At 39.8% G+C, this 19,471-nt stretch overlaps 2 protein-coding genes across 2 annotated transcripts; one reads left to right on the top strand and one right to left on the bottom strand.

Moving 5' to 3' along the window:
• The first annotated feature begins 1,517 nt into the window (after positions 1–1,517).
• On the top strand, positions 1,518–9,530 carry nme3 (NME/NM23 nucleoside diphosphate kinase 3). Its single transcript, XM_080447765.1, has 5 exons — positions 1,518–1,622; positions 5,420–5,550; positions 6,127–6,228; positions 8,179–8,291; positions 9,008–9,530. The coding sequence occupies exons 1-5, from the start codon at positions 1,577–1,579 to the stop codon at positions 9,123–9,125; spliced, it is 510 nt and encodes a 169-aa protein (XP_080303891.1). The 5' UTR covers positions 1,518–1,576; the 3' UTR covers positions 9,126–9,530.
• A 6,030-nt stretch (positions 9,531–15,560) lies between these two features.
• Positions 15,561–19,290, bottom strand: LOC308099540 (tryptase-like; the record flags this gene model as incomplete). Its single annotated transcript, XM_080448278.1, has 7 exons — positions 15,561–15,965; positions 16,397–16,474; positions 16,748–16,988; positions 17,079–17,221; positions 17,449–17,705; positions 18,085–18,277; positions 19,221–19,290. 6 exons carry the CDS (start codon positions 19,288–19,290, stop codon positions 16,425–16,427), a joined length of 954 nt encoding a protein of 317 aa, XP_080304404.1. The 3' UTR covers positions 15,561–15,965; positions 16,397–16,424.
• Between the last annotated feature and the right edge of the window lie 181 nt (positions 19,291–19,471).

Genomic DNA, 19,471 nt, shown 5'->3' with positions numbered 1-19,471 from the left:
CTACGGCGGAGACAATAAATGAAAAAACGAATCAGAAAAACACGGCCCCCTCACGCATTAGGAGGGCACTCAGGGCAGGATGAGTCACCAGAACCGAGGACTGGTGTTTTTGATGAATCTAACATGGTTAAAATGGAGTTTGAAGTTACAATGGGTTTGTATATGAAGGGGGCGTGTCTGATAAAATGAATATCAAATATCTAAATACTGAATCGAGCAACTTAAAAACTGTCTGGGGGGCTCACAAAGGCCTGAGTAGATGATAAAATGACCAAAAGTTTTTTTGAAAGTGAAATATCCCTTTATAGTCAGGGGATATTAAAAAAATCTTGGAATAAATTCCTTACCAAAAAAGATCTTCACCAATGTGTTTGTAAAGGTGTCTAGTAACACATCTCACAAAGACTGAAATGCAGTCCCCCTAGGAGAATTTTTGACAGCTCCTTAAAGTTGGGGTACCCACCATAACCTTGGTTAAAAAAAAATCCCCAAAAAAATCTAAATTTAATTCTGTTTTAAGTAGCATGTGAGGTGTCAAACTAGGGTGTTTTTATGATTCTGAATCCATTGCAAGCATTTGTTTTGCACCAAAACCACTCCTTGTGCTAAAAACGGCCCAATCTCAATGGGCTTTTTACACAAAAAGTATACCTGGAAAAGGATGGCTATGGCCGTTTTTAGTCCAAGGAGTGGTTTTGGTGTAAAACAAATGCTTGCAATGGATTCAGAATCATAAAAACACCCTAGTTTGACCCCTCACATGCTACTTAAAACAGAATTAAAATTTGATTTTTCCAAGGTTATGGTGGGTACCCCAACTTTAAGGAGCTGTCAAAAATTCTCCTAGGGGGACTGCATTTCAGTCTTTGTGAGATGTGTTACTAGACACCTTTACAAACACATTGGTGAAGATTTTTTTTGGTAAGGAATTTATTCCAAGATTGGAAAATATTCTGCTAATATCCCCTGACTATTAATGTATGTTTTGTAATAATCAAAACTACTCTATGTAACTAGTAACTAAAGTTTTCAAATAATTGTTGTGGAGTAAATGTATAATATTTGCCTCTGAGATGTAGTGGAGTAGGAATAAAAGTATTGAAATTTAGAAATATTCCAGTAAATTAAAAATGCTTCAAAATTGTACTTAAGTACAGCACCTTGAGTAAATGTACTTTACACCACTGTCTGTAAAATAATGGCAGGTTGACAAAACTAATGATACAGTTGTTTTGTTTGTTTGTTTACATATAGTAGACATGCAAATGAAATATTCACACGTTCTGACTGGGACATATTTGGCTACTACGTGTGACGCGTTGTGAGCTTGTAGATTGTAGATTGGCTATTTTCAAAAAGCCAATGCAAATAGGTTTAAAGTGCCCATGTGGCCTAATTAAGTTGCTTCTTTTGGGCTTGTTTTCCTGGTTACTTATTTCTCTCAGAAAATCTGGCAACACTGCCAAACAACACTGTGTGTGTGCGTAACCTCGCATCACCAGTCTTTCCACCTCGGAGGAAAAGTGTGTGCGTGTGGAGAGAGAGACTGCAGACACCGGCAACTGCTCCTGCAACCATGATCTGTTTTGTTTTGACCATATTTGCGAACATTTTTCAGACAGGTTGGTGCCGGCGATCTATCTACTTTATAGGCCTACTGCTCATCACATTCCATGATTATGATCTATCCACTTTATACTGCTCATCACTCCATGATCGTGCATATTGGAGACTAGAGAGGCTCCTAGGCTGTATCAAATGTGACTCAGTCTCATGCTACGTCATTTAAGGAGGGGGCAGACAGACAGACAGACAGAGGGATAAGCAGCCTTTCAACTACGCCTCACGCCTGCAAAACACTGCAATGAGCGTTTATTTTTATTTTTAGATATAGCGCATGGGTGTGAGTGACTCGTCTAAATGTGCAAATGAGAGGAGTGCAGCTAATAGCGAACCTCTCTGTGTTGACAAAACTATAGAAACGGAGCTCCGCGCGTCATGTGAGCACCGCCCGCTTCATAGTTGAAGAACCAACACACAACTTGATCAACTCGAGCTGAACTCCTATTGCTTGTTTAACACATAAGAACTGGACATTTAAAATGGTGATCGGCATTGGCTTAGCCACATGTGCCAGCTAGATTGTTTTTTACGACCAACTGCAAGAGCTGTAGCTAATCCAACTTCGTGTGGTTTAGTTAATGACACATCATCATCATCCTATTAGCTTATTACAGCGTTGCCAGATTTTGTGAGAGAAGTAATCAACGAGGTCTATGAAAACAATCCCAAAAGAAGCGACTAAAGGCCACATGAGCACTTTAAACCTACATGCATTGGATGTTGAAAAAAATGATATTCTTATTTTTTGGGGGAAAAAAGTGACACATTTTGAATATATTTTTAAACACTGGTATGGGGGTCCCTGCCCTGGCTTTTTTTTTTTAGATGGGACAAATAAATACATATTAATGACATCTATTTGTGATTTGACATGAACATGTTTGAGAACCACATGGTTTAAACAACATTCAGGAATAAAGCCCAAAATAAGCAACTACTACACTTTAGAAACAAGCCCCCCCAAAAAAACTGGCAACACTGTTTATGCAGCTACTGCTGCGCTGCTACTAGAGATTCAGTTAGTCCGGCTGCTAGGAGAGGATAGGACAGGAGATTGATTGAGAGGAGAGGAGGAGAGGAGGAGAGGACAGGACCATGATGTCACACACACATGCAGTAGTAGACGAACTGGAGGATTTGGCTGTAAAACGCGCACGGACAGAGGAGAGTGATGGTGAGAGACACTAGAACCAGAACCTTCTAGATAGAACAGGACGTCTAGTGCAGTAGTTCTCAAACTTTTTCGTGCCAAGGAAGGACGCCCCAAATTATATGTGTATTTGACTGCGGACCCCCCCCCCCCCATTTGTGTTTTTTTAATCAAAACTATTCAACACTTTCAAGATTTTTCAAAACTGTTCAAAAAATAGCAGATGTACAAGCTCTCATATATATATGAGCTCGTATCTGCTATTTTTTAATAGCCAACGTATAAAATATGGACAAAGGGGTTAAAATGATTGTGATGCTATATTACCTAATTTAGCTGGGGACCCCTGGTACCCCCTCAAGGGCCCCTGGGGTTCCCTGGACCCCACTTTGAGAGCCACTGGTCTAATGGAACTGCTGCCAGCTCAGACCCTAGCTGTTGCAAGATATAGCTTTCAAAGTATTCTAAGGCCTAATGTCTGCTATATTTGGCACGTACAAATAATTGTGCAAGGACCAACCTAATCCGGCGTGGTTCTCAAAGTGGGGTCCTTGAAAGGGTTCCAGGGGTTCCCCCTTTAAATGATTTATAGTAAGTGATGGACCCTAAAGGTCTGTAACTAAGAGTGTACCTATGGAACCAAATGGACCCTTTTGCAGGGTCCTTTTGGTTCCATTTGTACACTCTGAGTAATGGGGGTCCGTGGTCTAATAATGCGTACATTGAAATTACAACGTTTGAGAAACACGGAACTCACCTAACCCACCACTCTGTAGCCAAAGTCCCAACGTTTCCACTGGTTTGAAAGTATGACCATGCACACTAGCAGATCACTAACATACCAAATCAAGGAGAAATGACAATCAAGGAGTCCCCAAGGAGATGTAGTTCAAATCAAGGAGACTCCTGCAGAATCAAGGAGGGTTGGCATCGTGGCACTTTGCACAGTGCCACGATGCTTCCCTTATTGTAGCACATTGTAACACAAAGCCATAATCAGCCATTGCTACTAATTCCTTTATAATACCATCTGCTTGTGTTTGGATTAGTCAGTCCCTGTCTCTGATTACACCATTAGTGCGTGGGGGGTTTACAGATCTACTGGAGGTGCAATTAATAAGCATTTAATAATAAGCATTATTCTCAACAGTAGCAGACTTAAAGGTAGGGTAAAATAATATTTTTGGTTAAAATAAAAGTTTTTTATTTGTGAAAAGGTTAAAGCTCTATAAGTAATCATTGATGTAGAGTGTTTGAGTGTTTTTTTGTTCAATAGCAGGAGTCTCCCCATCTCTCCAGCTCTTTAATAAACAGAAAATACATGTTCAGGTGGGCTGCCAATTTCAACCAATCAGGAAAGAGAGCGCATTTATCTGCTTCAATTTGATAGTGTTAAAGTTCCAGGTTTGTCTACTGATTTCTTTGTCATCACTTCCAATTTCACTTGTTTATCCTAAATCCTGTATGAGTTCTCTCTCCTGATTGGATACAAATGGTATCCTGAGATTCCCAACCTGAAAATGCATTTCCTGTTCACTAAAGAGGAGACCCCTGTTACTGATTGAACACTATAGCAATTATAACTATCAGAATTGAGAACCGAAGTCTTACATCATTGCCGCTAGAGGGCGCTATCCCCCTGGGTCACAATGTATTTTTTCTATTGAAAATCCCATAGGGAAATCTTAGATCACGTCATATAAGAACATACTTAATATTAAGTAAGTTAGTAAGTAAGTTAATATGACGTAAGAATATTACTCATAATATGAAGCATCAACTGACAGTGAAAAGGTGCAGATTTATCCAAAGATTAAGAACATTCTTTTTCTCTAAACACAGACGTTATTACCCCTGGGCGAAGACGACTAGGGGGTCCCCACCAAAATGTGTTAATATTGCGTCACAATGACTTTAACCATATTTTATACTTTGGCTATTAAAAAATAGCAGATATACAAGCTCATGGCGTGTCAGTTCATGCCGCACTATGAGCTTGTAGATGTGCCATTTATGAAAACACTTGAAACTTTGTACAATTCTTTTTAATATTCTTCAATTATGCCGGGAAAATATATTCTAAAAGATCAAAGTGTTGACTATTAAACCTTTTTTTTTTTTGATGTCAGCTTCATAAAATGGCATATCTGACGGAGTTGACACAATGTTATGTCATAGTGAGTAGGCAATTTAGCTTTCCCGCCTTTTTTAAACCAGGAAGTGAGACACGGGACCTTAGGATTTAGCCTGTTAATGCCTGATTAAATAATGTTTTTTGTAGAAATCTGACGATCTTGGTCACAACTTTAAAGGGCAAAAACTTTACAAAATAACATTTTTTTAAACGAAGATAATATAAATAGTACCTTCTTACACCTATGTTATCAATACACATGGTTGGTTTTTTAAATGCTTTTAACAAATCAAATCCTTTAAGAATATATTTTCACCCAACATTATTTTTAAATTAGTGAGTTAATAAGTAATACATTGAAATGTTTTGGTAGGACATGATTTGTCCCAATTCTCAAGAATGTGATGTATTATTATTTTAAGTGAACATTTTTAACTCAAATCTTCTGGAGGTCCCTGGCACAAGTTTGAGAACTACTGTCCCAATGTACATGGTTATTGTTTTGCTTGTAGGCTGGACCGGGCCCAATGAGCGCACCTTTATCGCTGTGAAACCAGATGGCGTGCAGCGGAAACTAGTGGGCGAAATCGTAAGACGCTTCGAGAAGAAGGGCTTCAAACTGGTGGCACTCAAACTGCTGCAGGTACAGTGGATCAGTATGTTGCAGTGAAGGAAGAAGTATGTTTTACTTAAGTAAAAGTATCAATACTGCAATGCAGATATACTCTGTTAACAAGTGGAAGTCCCGTATTCAAAATGTACTTGAGTAAAGGTACAAAGGTATCGGCATGTGTTTTGGATAGATTTTGTCCAAAACACATTATCTCTGGGGTCATATGATCAAGATAAGTTCGATTTTTCAGATCCCATCCCAAGTGGCTATGACCAAAGTTTTCGGGCCCTGGGTAGGCAACCCGACCTGGTGGAGACCTATTCCACAGTGCAAACCTGTGTAAATGTGTAGAATAAAATGACATAAAAACAAATGTATTTCATGTATTTAAAATACAGAAAACACTAGATCTGAAAGTATCGAGTATTGATACAAATTCAAATAATGTCTGTGTGTGTGTGTGTGTGTGTGTGTGTGTGTGTGTGTGTGTGTGTGTGTGTGTGTGTGTGTGTGTGTGTGTGTGTGTGTGTGTGTGTGTGTGTGTGTGTGTGTGTGTGTGTGTGTGTGTGTGTGTGTGTGTGTGTGTGTGTGTGTGTGTGTGTTCAGGCTTCTGAGGATCTACTGTGTGAACACTACTGGGAGCTGAGAGGAAAACCCTTCTTTAGTGGACTGATTCGCTACATGAGCTCTGGACCTGTTGTTGCCATGGTGAGATTGAACACACACACACTCACCCGTGTATTGTTTCCAAGTGTACAAAGTTTAACCCATTAAGACCTGAGGCCGATTGTACAGTACATGTCTTCTAATCCTAACAGTTTTCTGAAAAACCCATGTTTCTATGTCAGTGGTTCTCAAACATTTTCATGTCAAGGACCCCCAAAATTATATGTATTTGGCTGCGGACCCCCCCCCCCCCCACCACATCTAAAAAAAATGTTGTTCCAGGGACCCCAAGAAGCAAAGATTTGAGTTAAAAAGAAAATTATTGATTGATTGAATGCTTTATTAACAGTTTGCAAAAACAACGCAGAGGTACAGTTCCATACAAAAGGATGCTAAAAGGATAAACTCAAGAAAGCAATATGACTTGTTTCCATTGGGGTCCTGTGTATTCAATTCATCGAAACATTTAAAGACAAACAATAATATGCAAAAATATCATATATACGAGTATTAATCAAAAAGAAAAATGTGTACAGTAAGCAGTTGGGGGGGGGTGTGGTGCGAGGGCATTTCTGGTGATAAGCTTAGACTTTTTACAGGGGCCAGTTCCGAATTGCAGCCACCTGTAAGTGCTCTCTTAGAGCGGTTTTGAAGGAGAGTATTAAGGAGTTGCTTTTTTATGACTGTTGGTAGGGCATTCCACATTTTGGTGGCATAGCAATAGAACGAATTTAACCCCTACTTTGAGCCGAATCTGGTTTGAACCGGATTTGTGGAGCTCCCTCTGGTGTTGTGCTTGTGAACGTCTTTGACGTTTTTGAAGTAGTTGGTGGTCTTTGTGGCGTAGTGTATCTTGTAGACCAGGCCCATTGCAAGTTGCTGTACTCTGTCCTCTACCCTGAGCCATCCGACCCTAGCAAAATGAGCAGGGGTTAAATGAGTTGTAGGTGTGAGGCCAAGCAGTAGCCTCTGACCAGTTTGTTTTGGGAAGTCTGAAGCCTTGTTTTTAAGGCATTTGTGGTGCTATGGTACCAAGAGGAGCATGCATAGTCATTAGTCAAAGTGACATTGATGAGTGCTCCTGCTCGAGTCCTCAGCAGGAGGATATATATTTAAAAAAATAGCAGATCTACAAGCTCATAGCGCGGCACGAAGTGACACGCTATGAGCTTGTATATCTGATGTTTTTGAATAGTCAAAGTATAAAATAATGCTTTTGAGCTAAAAATCTAAAATGACACGGATGCTTTCCCAGTCTTAATGGGTTAAGAGGACACCTTGTTCAATTTCACAGTTTAAGCTCATTGAACCAACAGCGGGCCTTGTTTTGATGGGCCTTTTCTATGTCCAAGTTCTTACATGATTTAAAAACCCACCAGTCACTTTATAATTCAATAACCAACATGAGAGTCATCACATCATAGAAAACGTACCTGTGTTGTACAGTATGTCCAGCATTTTATGATCATTTGCACACGCTCCATTTAGGACTTTTACAATTCTTACGGAATCGCAGATTGCAATTATTTGACATAATGGAGATTATTGTGCATAAATAGTTTCCATTCATATATCGTTGGTGTCGGGCAGAAACCTCTTTCTATTCGAACTTTTCGTAAATTGACGCCCTACTTGATCATACTACAGCGTCATACAAAAAGCATCAAAAGTAGCAGATCTACAAGCTCGAAACGCGGCATGAAGCGACGCGCTTTGAGCTTGGCGATCTGCTACTTTTGCCATTTTTGCATTTGAATCCCGAAAAATAACAGTTTTGGACATAATGTGGTTTCCACCCGACAGAGACGATATAAATTAATCTGTTGAAATAGCAAAAATACCCACTCAACATTGTGAAAATAGCAGATCAGATGACACTCTACAGCAATTATTTCTATAATTTATTTAAAGAAAAACATTTAAGAAATACATTTCAAGGTCAGCATATTGTGAAAAAAAACAGTCAATTTGTGATGTGCTTGCGTCGTGCAGGTGTGGCAGGGTTTGGATGTGGTCAAGACATCCCGCAAGATGTTAGGAGAGACCAACCCCAGAGACTCACCGCCTGGAACCATACGAGGAGACTACGGTGTGGAAGTAGGCAGGTATGACACCCACCACCAGTAACCACTTAAAGCCTCTGTTTTGTGCCAGGGACCTCCAGAAGCAAAGATTTAAGTTAAGAATGTTTGCTTAAAAAAAATTATATAAGATTTGCACAAAGTTTCACGTTTGTTAAAAAAAAATAATATATATATATATATATATATATATATATATATATATATATATATATATATATATATATATATATATATATATATACACACACATGACTATAGAGATAATGTGTACCAATTTGCGTGATGTTTGGACAAAATCTGTAGGAGTAATATGAAAAAAATGTTTTGCAAAAAATTGCCTCCTGGTGGCGCTATAACAGGACAATGTGAAAAGGGTAGCATTTCTTCATCAGCTTAGTGGGAATGTGCTTGCAAAATTTCACGGCAAGCGCAATACATGATTTGAGGTATTTTGTTCAAAACGAGCGACTCCTGCAAACTTAGAAAAAATTAAAAAAAAATTGCCAATCAGGGTGGAATATGAAAAATCGGACAGATTGATGTGTTGATCACATGACTATAGAGATAATGTGTACCGATTTGTGTGATGTCTGGACAAAATCTGTAGGAGTGATATACAGGTTTTTTTTTTTACCGTTGGACAGGGTGCAAAACATAAATACAATATCAATTAGGGGGGTCCTTGACAGGAAAGGGTTTGAGAAGCAGTGGACTGAGCACTCTGTCCTCTGTTGCAGGAACGTGGTCCATGGCAGTGACTCGGTGGAGAACGCTCAGAGGGAGATCTCACTGTGGTTCCTCCACAACCAACTGCACTGCTGGGAGGACAGCAGCAGCCACTGGCTGTACGAGTGACACACACACACACACACACACACACACACACACACACACACACACACACACACACACACACACACACACACACACACACACACACACACACACACACACACACACACACACACACACACACACACACACACACACACACACACACACACACACACACACACACACACACACACACACACACACACACACACACACTAGGGCTGTAGGCGATTACAACATTTAAGTTGATGCAAATAATTGCGACTACAACGATTTAATTGTGTTTTTTTCGGCCTTGAACATATCGGAGCATATGAATAATACTTACTATTTCCATTTGGCCTTTTAGGCTTCGTAATAAAGATTTGCACAGGGCAGATATGACAAATAACTTACATATACAAATGACTGACATATTTGATACTTTTTTCTACATTCTAAAAATGTAGAAAATAGTGGAAATAGCTGATCTACAAGCTTACATTTTTCAACATGGAAACGATTATGACGATTATGCGAAATAATTGCCATTATCTCAAATAATTGCGATTAGGTGATTATGTAATAATTTGACAGGTCTAACACATAATCCCCGGTCTTAACCTAATGCCTAATTTATACACTAATTCATTACAAAATGACAACAATACAGTACAAAACGTTATCTTGAAGGTATCGTCTCTGTCGGGGGGAACCCTCATATATCCAAAACTGTTACTTTTCAGGATTCAAATTCAAAAGTAGCAAAAGCAGCATATTGACGAACTCGAAACGCGGCGAGAACGCTGTAGTATGATCAAGTTCAAATATGGAGATAAGAGGTACAACACGTTTCGTTGTAAGCTTGTGGAATGCGAATGCAAATGAGGCGACGTGACGTGAAGAATGTCTTCACCTGCTGTGAGAATTAGGGATTGTGTAAACATTATTTTAACTCTCGCACAAAGGATTATGCTGTGTGGCCGTAGATAAATGCATTTTTTTTATTTTTGCCTTCTGTTGCAAACAGCTGTACTGGCCAGCAGGCGACATTGCTGCTCTGCTGAACGTCTATAGTCTTAGGTTTGGGAAGGTTACAGTTTTAAAGCATCTGTTACAGATTACTGCATAATCGGAACAATATGATAATTCCGACTTCATCCAAGTAATACAACATGATTACATTTGATTACTTTCCAACTAAAGGTTTTGAACCGGGACCGTGCAAATGCACATACTGTTATCTTAAAGGGATATTTCACTTTCAAATAAAATAAACATTTAAAAAATATATTAAAAATAAATGAAAAAAGTAATGGAAAAATCACGGCCCCCTCACGCATTAGAGTGTCCTACTAATGTGTGAGGGGGCCGTGATTTTGCCATAACGTTTTTCATTTTTTTTAAATATTTATTTTTAATGTTTATTTTATTTGAAAGTGAAATATCCCTTTAAGTTACTTTGGTGCCCGCCTTAAATTATGAAATGCCCTTCCCTGACCTTTGCCCATAAGATGCAAACATGTGATAAGCTCACAACATGGAAATATCACTTACAATTATGGTGCTTTTTACTGTTGAAATACTTTCAAGCGTAACACTTTTGTAATCTCAAACATTTTGATTAATAGCCTAACTATAATTTAGTTAAATTTCCAGGGGGTCCCCAGCAAAAGTATGTAACATAGCATCAAAAACAATTTTAACCACTTTATCCATATGTTGGCTATTCAACACAACAAATGTATCATTTTGGGGGTCCTCGACAAGAAAAAGTTTGAGAGCTACTGCTTTACAGAATAAACATGTTCTCATTAGTAAAGCCTGATTTATACCTAGTTGCTGACCAAGGTCGAGCAACGGAAATCACAGATCGTAAAGCTCACAACGCGTTGCAGCATGATGTGTTGTGAGCTTAAAGATTAGCTATTTTCGGTGGGTATATATGTAAGTATAAATCAGGTATAGGCTACTGCAGTGATTCTCAACCTTGTTCAGGCCGTGACCTCCCAAAATAATCATATTTGAACTGGGAACCCCCCAAAATAATCATAATTTGAACTGGGAACCCCCCAAAATAATCATATTTGAACTGGCAACCCCCCAAAATAATCATATTTTAAAATAATCACATTTGAACTGGGGACCCCCCACCCTGACAAGCACTTGGAATTGTAGGAGTTGAGGGATTACATTTTTGTTTGGCTCAGCCCCACATATAAATATTGTGAAAATAGCTGATCTACAAGCTCGAGCTTATAGATCAGCCATTCTAAAAAAAAAAATACAATTTGGCCAACGTTTGACCAGTTTTTATAGTATACTATTAGTTTGTTGACTTTTGATGCAGTGATGTTCTTTTTTTTTATTTCTTTTTTTAGGTATTAAAAAGGTCTTAAAACTTAAAAGTACGATGCAATACGATACAATATTACTTTATTATCAGCTCACACTGAAATTTGTCTTGCGACAGCAGCCATGTATGCAACACATAATACACACATTTGACATAACACAGAAACAACTACTGTATAAATTGCTGTCCCCATTCCTGGCACAATCTTCTGAATAACATTAGATTCTGTAAATGTTTAAATTATAATTTGTTTATGTTTGATGTACCAATAAACCAACTAAAGATGTTCAAGCTTGGCTATAAGGCTATACACCACCAAAGACCAATGTTTTTATTTATTTAGTATCATGAGATAACGCATCAGGGACGGTTAAGCTACTGTAAATAATGTAGTGGCACTTACATTTCAGCTAAGAATCAGTTTGTTTTCTTCCAGTGCTGAATTCCCATACTTGATCAGAACAGAGAAGAATGTCTTTAAGTGTCATACTTAGCACAAAATCCTAACCGGTGTAGGTTTGAAACGTCTAATTGTCTTAATAATTTAGGGCTGGGCAATATATCAATATTTATTGTTAATCATTTATAAATTTGTTTCCATCAGATTTATTTTAATGTTGTAAATTGTGATGCAATGTTCCATATCTGGAATAGACAAAGCAGCACATTTTTGGTGTTGAAGGAGCTCTTTGAAAATGCTTAATGTAATGTTGCCTACTGCTGAAAAAAGGCACTCTAAAATCTTTATTTAAAAATGATTTGATTTCTGAAATACCATGCCAGTGCCAGCTGAAAATGGCACTTATGGTTTGACTTCATTTGACATCAACTATATAATTTGACATGTGATTTTCAGTACCTAAATAGATATTGTGATTTTCGATATTGGAAGATGGTGTTATGGTCATTGCAATGCTTTTTTTTTGTGTGTGTGTGTGTGTGTGTGTGTGGGGGGGGGGTGTTAGTGGTTAGAGAGCCAGCCTAGGAACTGGAAGTTCTCAGGTTCACACCTCGCACGGCAAGGTGTCGAGTTGTACCTGTAGCTTGGAGGGAATATGACAAAAATCATAAGAATGTGCACTTGTAATGATTGGTGATTTTTGGCATGGTGTTAGCCTTAGGTATGGGCATAAGGTTTTTTAAAACCATGCAAACAAGTTGGGCTGGCCCGCTAGTGGTCGATATGCAATGAATCCAATATTAGACGGGTGCTTGTAGATCTGCTATTTTCACAATATTTATCTGTGTAACCGAGTCAAACAAAATGTAATGCCTCAACTCCTACAATTCCAAGTGCTTGTCGGGGTGGGGGTGGGGGTGGGGGTTCCCCAGTTAAAATATGATTCTTTTGGGGGGTCACGGACTGAAAAGGTTGAGAACCACTGCACTAGGGGGCCAGCACAACTTGTTCGCGATGGTTTTTGAAAACCTTATGACCATACCTAACACCATGCCAACAATTAAAAACTTGTCACTAAGTGCAGTCTTTATGAATTCCCTCCAAGCTACTGAGCAACACACCCCTAACTTCTCCCCCCTGTACTCCTCTGTGAGCAGCAATCAGCTGGGTGAAGCTGAAAACTGAAATTCCCCTGCGGGAGCAAATAGGTACCAATTACTTATTGTTTTCCATATTGTCCAGCTGTAATGAACTGAAACTGATCAATATGCCTGGTGCATACAACAACGGTCCTCATGTTGATATGTCGGATTGAATGTTTTTGTCAATTCACACCTTTATGGAATACCATTGGCTACATAATTGTACTGGAATTGTTAAAAATAAAACATTTCCTAAAGCTTGCTTTGCCATTTGGATTGACTGTTTTCTGTGCTTTTGACAAAACATACAATAGAAAGCTTCAGATGACACCATTTGTTGTTTTCAGCGCACAAATATGTTTGAAATATCGTTTCCAGTTTTTTAATTACAATCTGCAGACTGTCAACACGCTACCAGTGTTGTGTGAGGATCCACAGATTGGCCACCTGCTACCTGCCTGTTCAGAAAGGCCTTAAATACCTGTGTCACGTATGACATCACTCTATCTCTGCCTCCCTTCAGGGGCTACATGTGTTACAAGTAAAAGTCTATCTATTCTCATGTTGCTTGAGTAAAATAATAATAATAATAAACAGGTGTGGACACAGCAATGATAGGCTATTTGATTCTTCTTATAGCAATCTGATAATCAAATGTACCAAACCTTTCTCAGTTCATACTCTAGTGCAGGGGTCTTCAGCAGGGGGTCTGGGACTCCTAGGGGTCCTCAGAGTTACTACAGGGGGGCCACCAAATCTTTGTGTGATAGGATATTTTTATTTACAATAAGCACATGAACCCTAGCATCCCTATACTGGGGGGAGGGGGTGGGGGCATTCACCTGCTCACAACGCAGCGTCACAGGTAGATCTGCTATTTTTGGCAAAGAGGTTCGGTGTAGAGTGAAAAAAGTACAAATAAAGTTTACTAAGTATTGAGGGTGGTTAAATGTCTGAATATGTCTGAATATGCACATGAAAAAATACATTAACATGAATCCAAGATATTAAAGGTAGAGTAAGTGATTTTCTCTGGTTAAAATAAGTGTTGAATAGCTCTATATTCTGATGGTACTCATTGCTATAGAGTGTTTGTTCAGTGACAGGAGTCTCCATGTCTCTCCAGCTCTTTATTAAACAGAACATGCATTTTCAGGTTGGGATACCAATTGTATCCAATCAGGATAGAGAACTCAGTCAGGATACAGATTAAACAAGTGAAACTGGAAGCGAGGACACAAAGAAATGATCATACGAAATTGTAACTGAAACACTATACTGATACTCTCTCCTGATTGGCTGAACATGTGTTCTTCTGTTTATTAAAGAGCTAGAGAGATAGGGAGACCCCTGTGACTGAACACTCTATATCGATGAATACTATCAGAATATAGTGCTTTAACCCTTCCAAACAAAAAACTTTTGCCATGATGACCATACATACTGTATCTCTTGAACAATAGCACCACTGTGTGTTCGTTTTAAGAACGTGTGAGACAGGAGACATATCAAGGCTTACTGTAATAACTGTTGTATCTGTGTCATTGTGTAATGTCAAATGAACATGAATTGAATGTGTAGAAATGTTAAGTGGATCCTGATGTGAACACAAAACAAACTCTAAATGCATACAAGGCAGGCCCTGTCTTCACCACAAAGGTATAATAAGTGATGCGATGTGAGAGTGTGGTCTAGCCAACACCAGCTCGGGACTCCTGAATCGCTGCCCTCCACACTCTCCTATCTAGCATCAGGGTCTTGAGCTCTACAGTGTTGTTAGCTAAACGGTCGTGCCGCAGTGCGTGTACGTAGATGGTGCGCTTCTAGCCTTTCCTAGATTCCTAGATAATAGAGTACGGCTGTACTAAGTGCAGTAGGCCTACTAAGGACAGTGCAAGTGTAGAAATCGTAACCTGTGCAAAAATAAGTAGGCTACTATCTATATACAGACAATTTGGAATTTCATACTGTATGGGTTAGGTTACTCAGATAGATTAGGATAAGGATATATAACTATGTTGCATCCAACGGATGCAACATAGTTATATATCATATCATTGAACATAGAATGGGAGAATACATTATCCCAGTTTTCCCCAAATCCTCAAAAGTAAAACACAATTTAAAATAGGGGGCAATTATTTTGTCAACATCAACCCTGGATTCACCTTTCCAAGATTTTTGGCATCAAAACCATACTGGTCTCTGTTTTGAAAAATGCTGGAGCAATATTTAAGCTTGATTAGCTGAAAGGTAGAAGATCACCATATCCCATTCTAAAAGATTGCAATCTATTGAACTGTAGTTATTGATCATTAACCACTTAAGCCCTATTTTATACTTCAAACATTCGAAAATAGACAGATGAATGAACAATGAGGATTTGACTGTTTACTTGATATCTGTGATGCATTGCAAAAACATTAATGAAGGAATGGCATGTTGCAAATGACATTGAATACATTATGAAAATAAAGAGTACAGTACTTGCAGCAGGAATTGAAAGAATGAAAGTATTACAACTTCTGATGTCGGGCACGCAGAACGCGTGTCCATTTATTTCACACTTTACACTCACACTGACAACACAACACACATACCTCTTCCCCCCAAAGCCCCGCCTAAAGAACCTTGGTGAATTAAGAGAGTCACTACATACTTTTACTTTTGGTACTTTAAGTATATTTTGAAAGGACTTTTACTTGTAACAGAGTAAGTCTAAATTTACTTAAAGTAAAAATGTACTTCTTGCACCATTGCTTCATGCTGGTGGAGAAGGACGGGTAGTCGGGCGCGGGGGGGGGGGGGGTGGGGGCTCTTGGAAGTTTCTTGAGCGGAAGCCAGGGAAGGTTGGAGGACTGCTGTGTTGTGGTCTTTGCAGTGGGTGCAGGTGTAATGCGAGCAGATGAGTGCTGAACATGTTGGAGTTGCAGTAGTCAAGCCAGGCTTTTGTGATCTGACTCTTCTCCTCCTTAGTCCATGACCTGGAAACAGACAAAAAGGACAAAGAGCATGTATTTATTCATCTAATTTAATCTAGACCATTAGTCCAAAAATATTTTTTACAAAAATGGTGAGACCATGAAAGCTGCGATTTAAGGGTTATACGGAGTGAACTGATTTAATATTTGTGTCTACAAACACAAACAGTCATGAATGTTTGAATACGAATGAACATTGTCAGGAGTATCACAGAATTATGACTGTCTCTGCGTCTATGCCTTTCACCATGCCTGCACTTCCCACAATTCTGGTGTGTGTGTGTGTGCGTGTGCGTGTGCGTGTGTGTGTGTGTGCGTGTGTGTGTGTAGTATGCGTGGGGAGGTTGGAATGGAATGTATACAGAATAAAATCATCAGTGTAATCTTACTCTGAGAGTGTACTCATTGAATGAAATTGCAAAGCGTTACCTTACCTCCCACCATCCGCTCGCCTCCCAACATTCACTCCTCCTTACTGTCCTCCAGATACCGGGGATCATTGTCAGCCGGCTCTGAGGACGAGACATAAGGGAGACATACACAAATTACAGCCTTCACTGACTGTGTACCTGATCATTAAACCATAAACAGACAAACAGCACTATATTGGTGGAAGTCAGATTAATACAGACAGAGTACATTAAAGACTGAAATCGCATCCAAATGGACCCTTATCGGGTCTTTAACTCTGAGAGCGTGAAATGGACCCTCCCAGAGTAATGGGGGTCCTTGAAATTAAAAGGTTTGAGAACCACTGGTCCAGGACTGTATTACTCCAAACCCACCTTCAACAGCAGCTGGCAGACCCAGGCGGATAGAGCTGCTCTCAGCGTCTGGCACTCTGGACTCAAACCGGACGAAGCACAGGTTAGTTTTGGCGATGGACGCGATCCACATCTCGCACCGGTCCACTCTGGCGTAGACGCCGGGCAGCCTGGGACGAGCACAGCCATAACCCCAGCTCACAACTCCAGACTGGACCCAGGCAGAGCGGTATTTGCTGACCATTGGACCTCCAGCATCGCCCTGATAAAGACAGAAATTAACATTGTTTTACTCTTCAGTTCTACTCAGTTACGGCTAAGATTTCAATGGGATCTGAATGGCATTTTATACCTGACATGAGTCTTTGCCTCCTTCCAGCAAACCAGCACAGATCATGTCCTCTGTGATAAGTCCTGGATAGCGATCGTTGCAGACTTCGTTGTCGACAACTGGAACCTGGACTTGCTGCAGAACCTTAGGGGGCGGCAGAGAGACTGTAGATAGAGACAATAGACAGTAGAACAATCTTGTCAGTCTGCAGCCTCTCACTGTAGTGGCTGCCATAGACAGTTAGGTATAGTATTAATCACATGCAACCATGTGCCCTTTTTTTGGGCATGTTGTATTAAAACTCGGCAGTCTGTCAACACATGATTCAATGGAATTCTACAGTACTTAGCAGCCAAATTTGATGTACTTTGACATGTGATGTCATGCTCACCTCCCTCGTCGATGTTCCCCCAGCCAAGGACCCAGCTGGGAGTGCCGTTGCTGAACACACTGTCAGTGGCTGCCAGACACACAGGTCTGATCGTGTCATTGAACGGGACAGGTGAAGCCAGCCGGAGCAGAGCCGTGTCGTTGGCAGCAGTGTAATAGTCATATCCTGGATGAAGCACAATTTCAGCAACATCTCTGGACACTCCATTTGGACCAGTCAGGTCTCGCTTCCCCAAGACAACGCGCAGTTCTTCTGGCCTGGAAAAGAGAAATATAAACGTCCCAGTGAAATGTTATATTGCTTGTCTTTCTGTGTCAATGTTTTTAGTTTCTTTGTTTGTTTCAAAAACGTTCAAAAACTGTGAAACTAGCAGAACTACAAGCTCACAACGTGTCACATTGCAACACGCTGTGGGCTTGTAGATAGGCTATTTTCGCTGTGTTTGAAATGGGGTTACTGATGATAATTCATAACGATTGTTTTTTTTTTTCTTTCTTTTTTTAAGTTTGGGTCTAAACTGAAAAGAATGAGCTGAACATTTTGTGGAACCGCTGCTCTTAGAAGTTGTTTGTCCTATCACAGTCAAGCCCCCGCTGCTATAGGCTATAAATAACTTGATGAGTGCGTCTCATTTACCGTGGCAAATGAGTGGCATTTCGGCCGTAGCAGTGAGCAGCAGAGAGAACCCATTCACTGTTGATCAGGGAACCACCGCAACGATAACGACCATCCATCTCAACACTGACCGTGAAGGGCCAACTTCCTTCCTCTGCATCCTCGCCTCCAACTATAAACTCGGAGGTGTTGAAGGATGGACCAGGACCAGAACCTGGAGAAGAGATCAGTCATCAGTGATATAGATACATATATAATGTATAGAGTATATATTGGACCCCATTATGAAGTTACATTTACAGTCACAAAGCATTAGGCCTGCTATACACCAATCAAGGGTTAAAAAGTGAAATATAGCAAGCTATATCCTAAATTCACCTGGCCTTGTAAACAGGGGCGTTTCTGGCGAAGACATTCACACCAAAGGAAGGAAGCAGGGAGGTAATGTATGCCATTCCCCATGCCTGCAATGTGCAGGCATGCACTGTGCGATCACTTATAACCAGGGGCCTGTTCCTCAAAAGGTGAATTAAAAAAGCCTGGCCAGATTGTAGCTACTGAATCTCCTAAAATGCATCCTATCCTGTCCATACATCGAAATGTCCGTGTGAAGTCCTTTTAAAATGCCAATTAATAATAAGCGTAACTTTCTGTGGATTTAACAAGTTCTCACATGTTGCATAGAGGCTTAGAAAGTGTAAATTGCAAACACTATTTGCATGGCAGCACGTCATGCAATTTTCATTTTGCGGAGTGGGCTACAGTATTATCAACTGGCTATGCTACGTCTTAACATAATTGCGTAAAGACACACATACTTATTCAACAAACTAAATTCTCTAAATAACATTTTGACTTTCCAGCTGTTTAGGCTTAATTTTAATCTTAATTAAATTCTGTAAAGTAAAGTCTGTACAAACAAGTGGCTCGACTTAATTGTGGCATATGATTGAAAATAATATAATGCAATATAATATAATGAATATGTGGGTTAAACTTGTATTAAAATGTGGGAACGAATTATATCTTGTGGTGACAAATTAATTAATATTAGGGAACAATGAATATTAAGTTGCCACGACAGGGAAGATCATATCAAAATAATATAGGCCCCATGTGCATAAATACAGCATAAAAAGTAGATTAGGCCCACTTACTGATTTTCTGTGTCTGGATTGCAGGCAGGAGGAACAGCATAATTCCCAGAAACATGTGAACGGTTGTCATCATTTTTCTGTTGTAACTTGTGGGTGCTCTCTGGTAAGTCTGCTCTTCTCTGGTAGTCTGCTTTCCCAACTTATCTCTGCACTAGTAAGTTCTCACTTATGAATAAATGGTAGTGGGGGGCGTGGATGACGCGCATCCAGCCCACGCCCAGCCCACGCCCATCCAGCCCACATCCAGCCCA

Source organism: Gymnoscopelus braueri, assembly GCF_963280865.1.
Source record: "Gymnoscopelus braueri genome assembly, chromosome: 13".
In the NCBI taxonomy this organism is placed as follows: Eukaryota; Metazoa; Chordata; class Actinopteri; order Myctophiformes; family Myctophidae; genus Gymnoscopelus; species Gymnoscopelus braueri.
The sequence above is the reverse complement of the archived record's forward strand: the minus strand, read 5'-3'. Positions and strand labels throughout refer to the sequence as shown.

What these genes read in the sequence shown, in the direction of transcription:
- nme3 (XM_080447765.1), top strand. Translation starts at nt 1,577, where the DNA reads ATGATCTGTTTTGTTTTGACCATATTTGCGAACATTTTTCAGACAG. An exon ending in TGCGAACATTTTTCAGACAG is followed by an intron (nt 1,623 to 5,419) that starts GTTGGTGCCGGC and finishes TTTTGCTTGTAG; the next exon opens with GCTGGACCGGGCCCAATGAG. An exon ending in CTGGACCTGTTGTTGCCATG is followed by an intron (nt 6,229 to 8,178) that starts GTGAGATTGAAC and finishes TGCGTCGTGCAG; the next exon opens with GTGTGGCAGGGTTTGGATGT.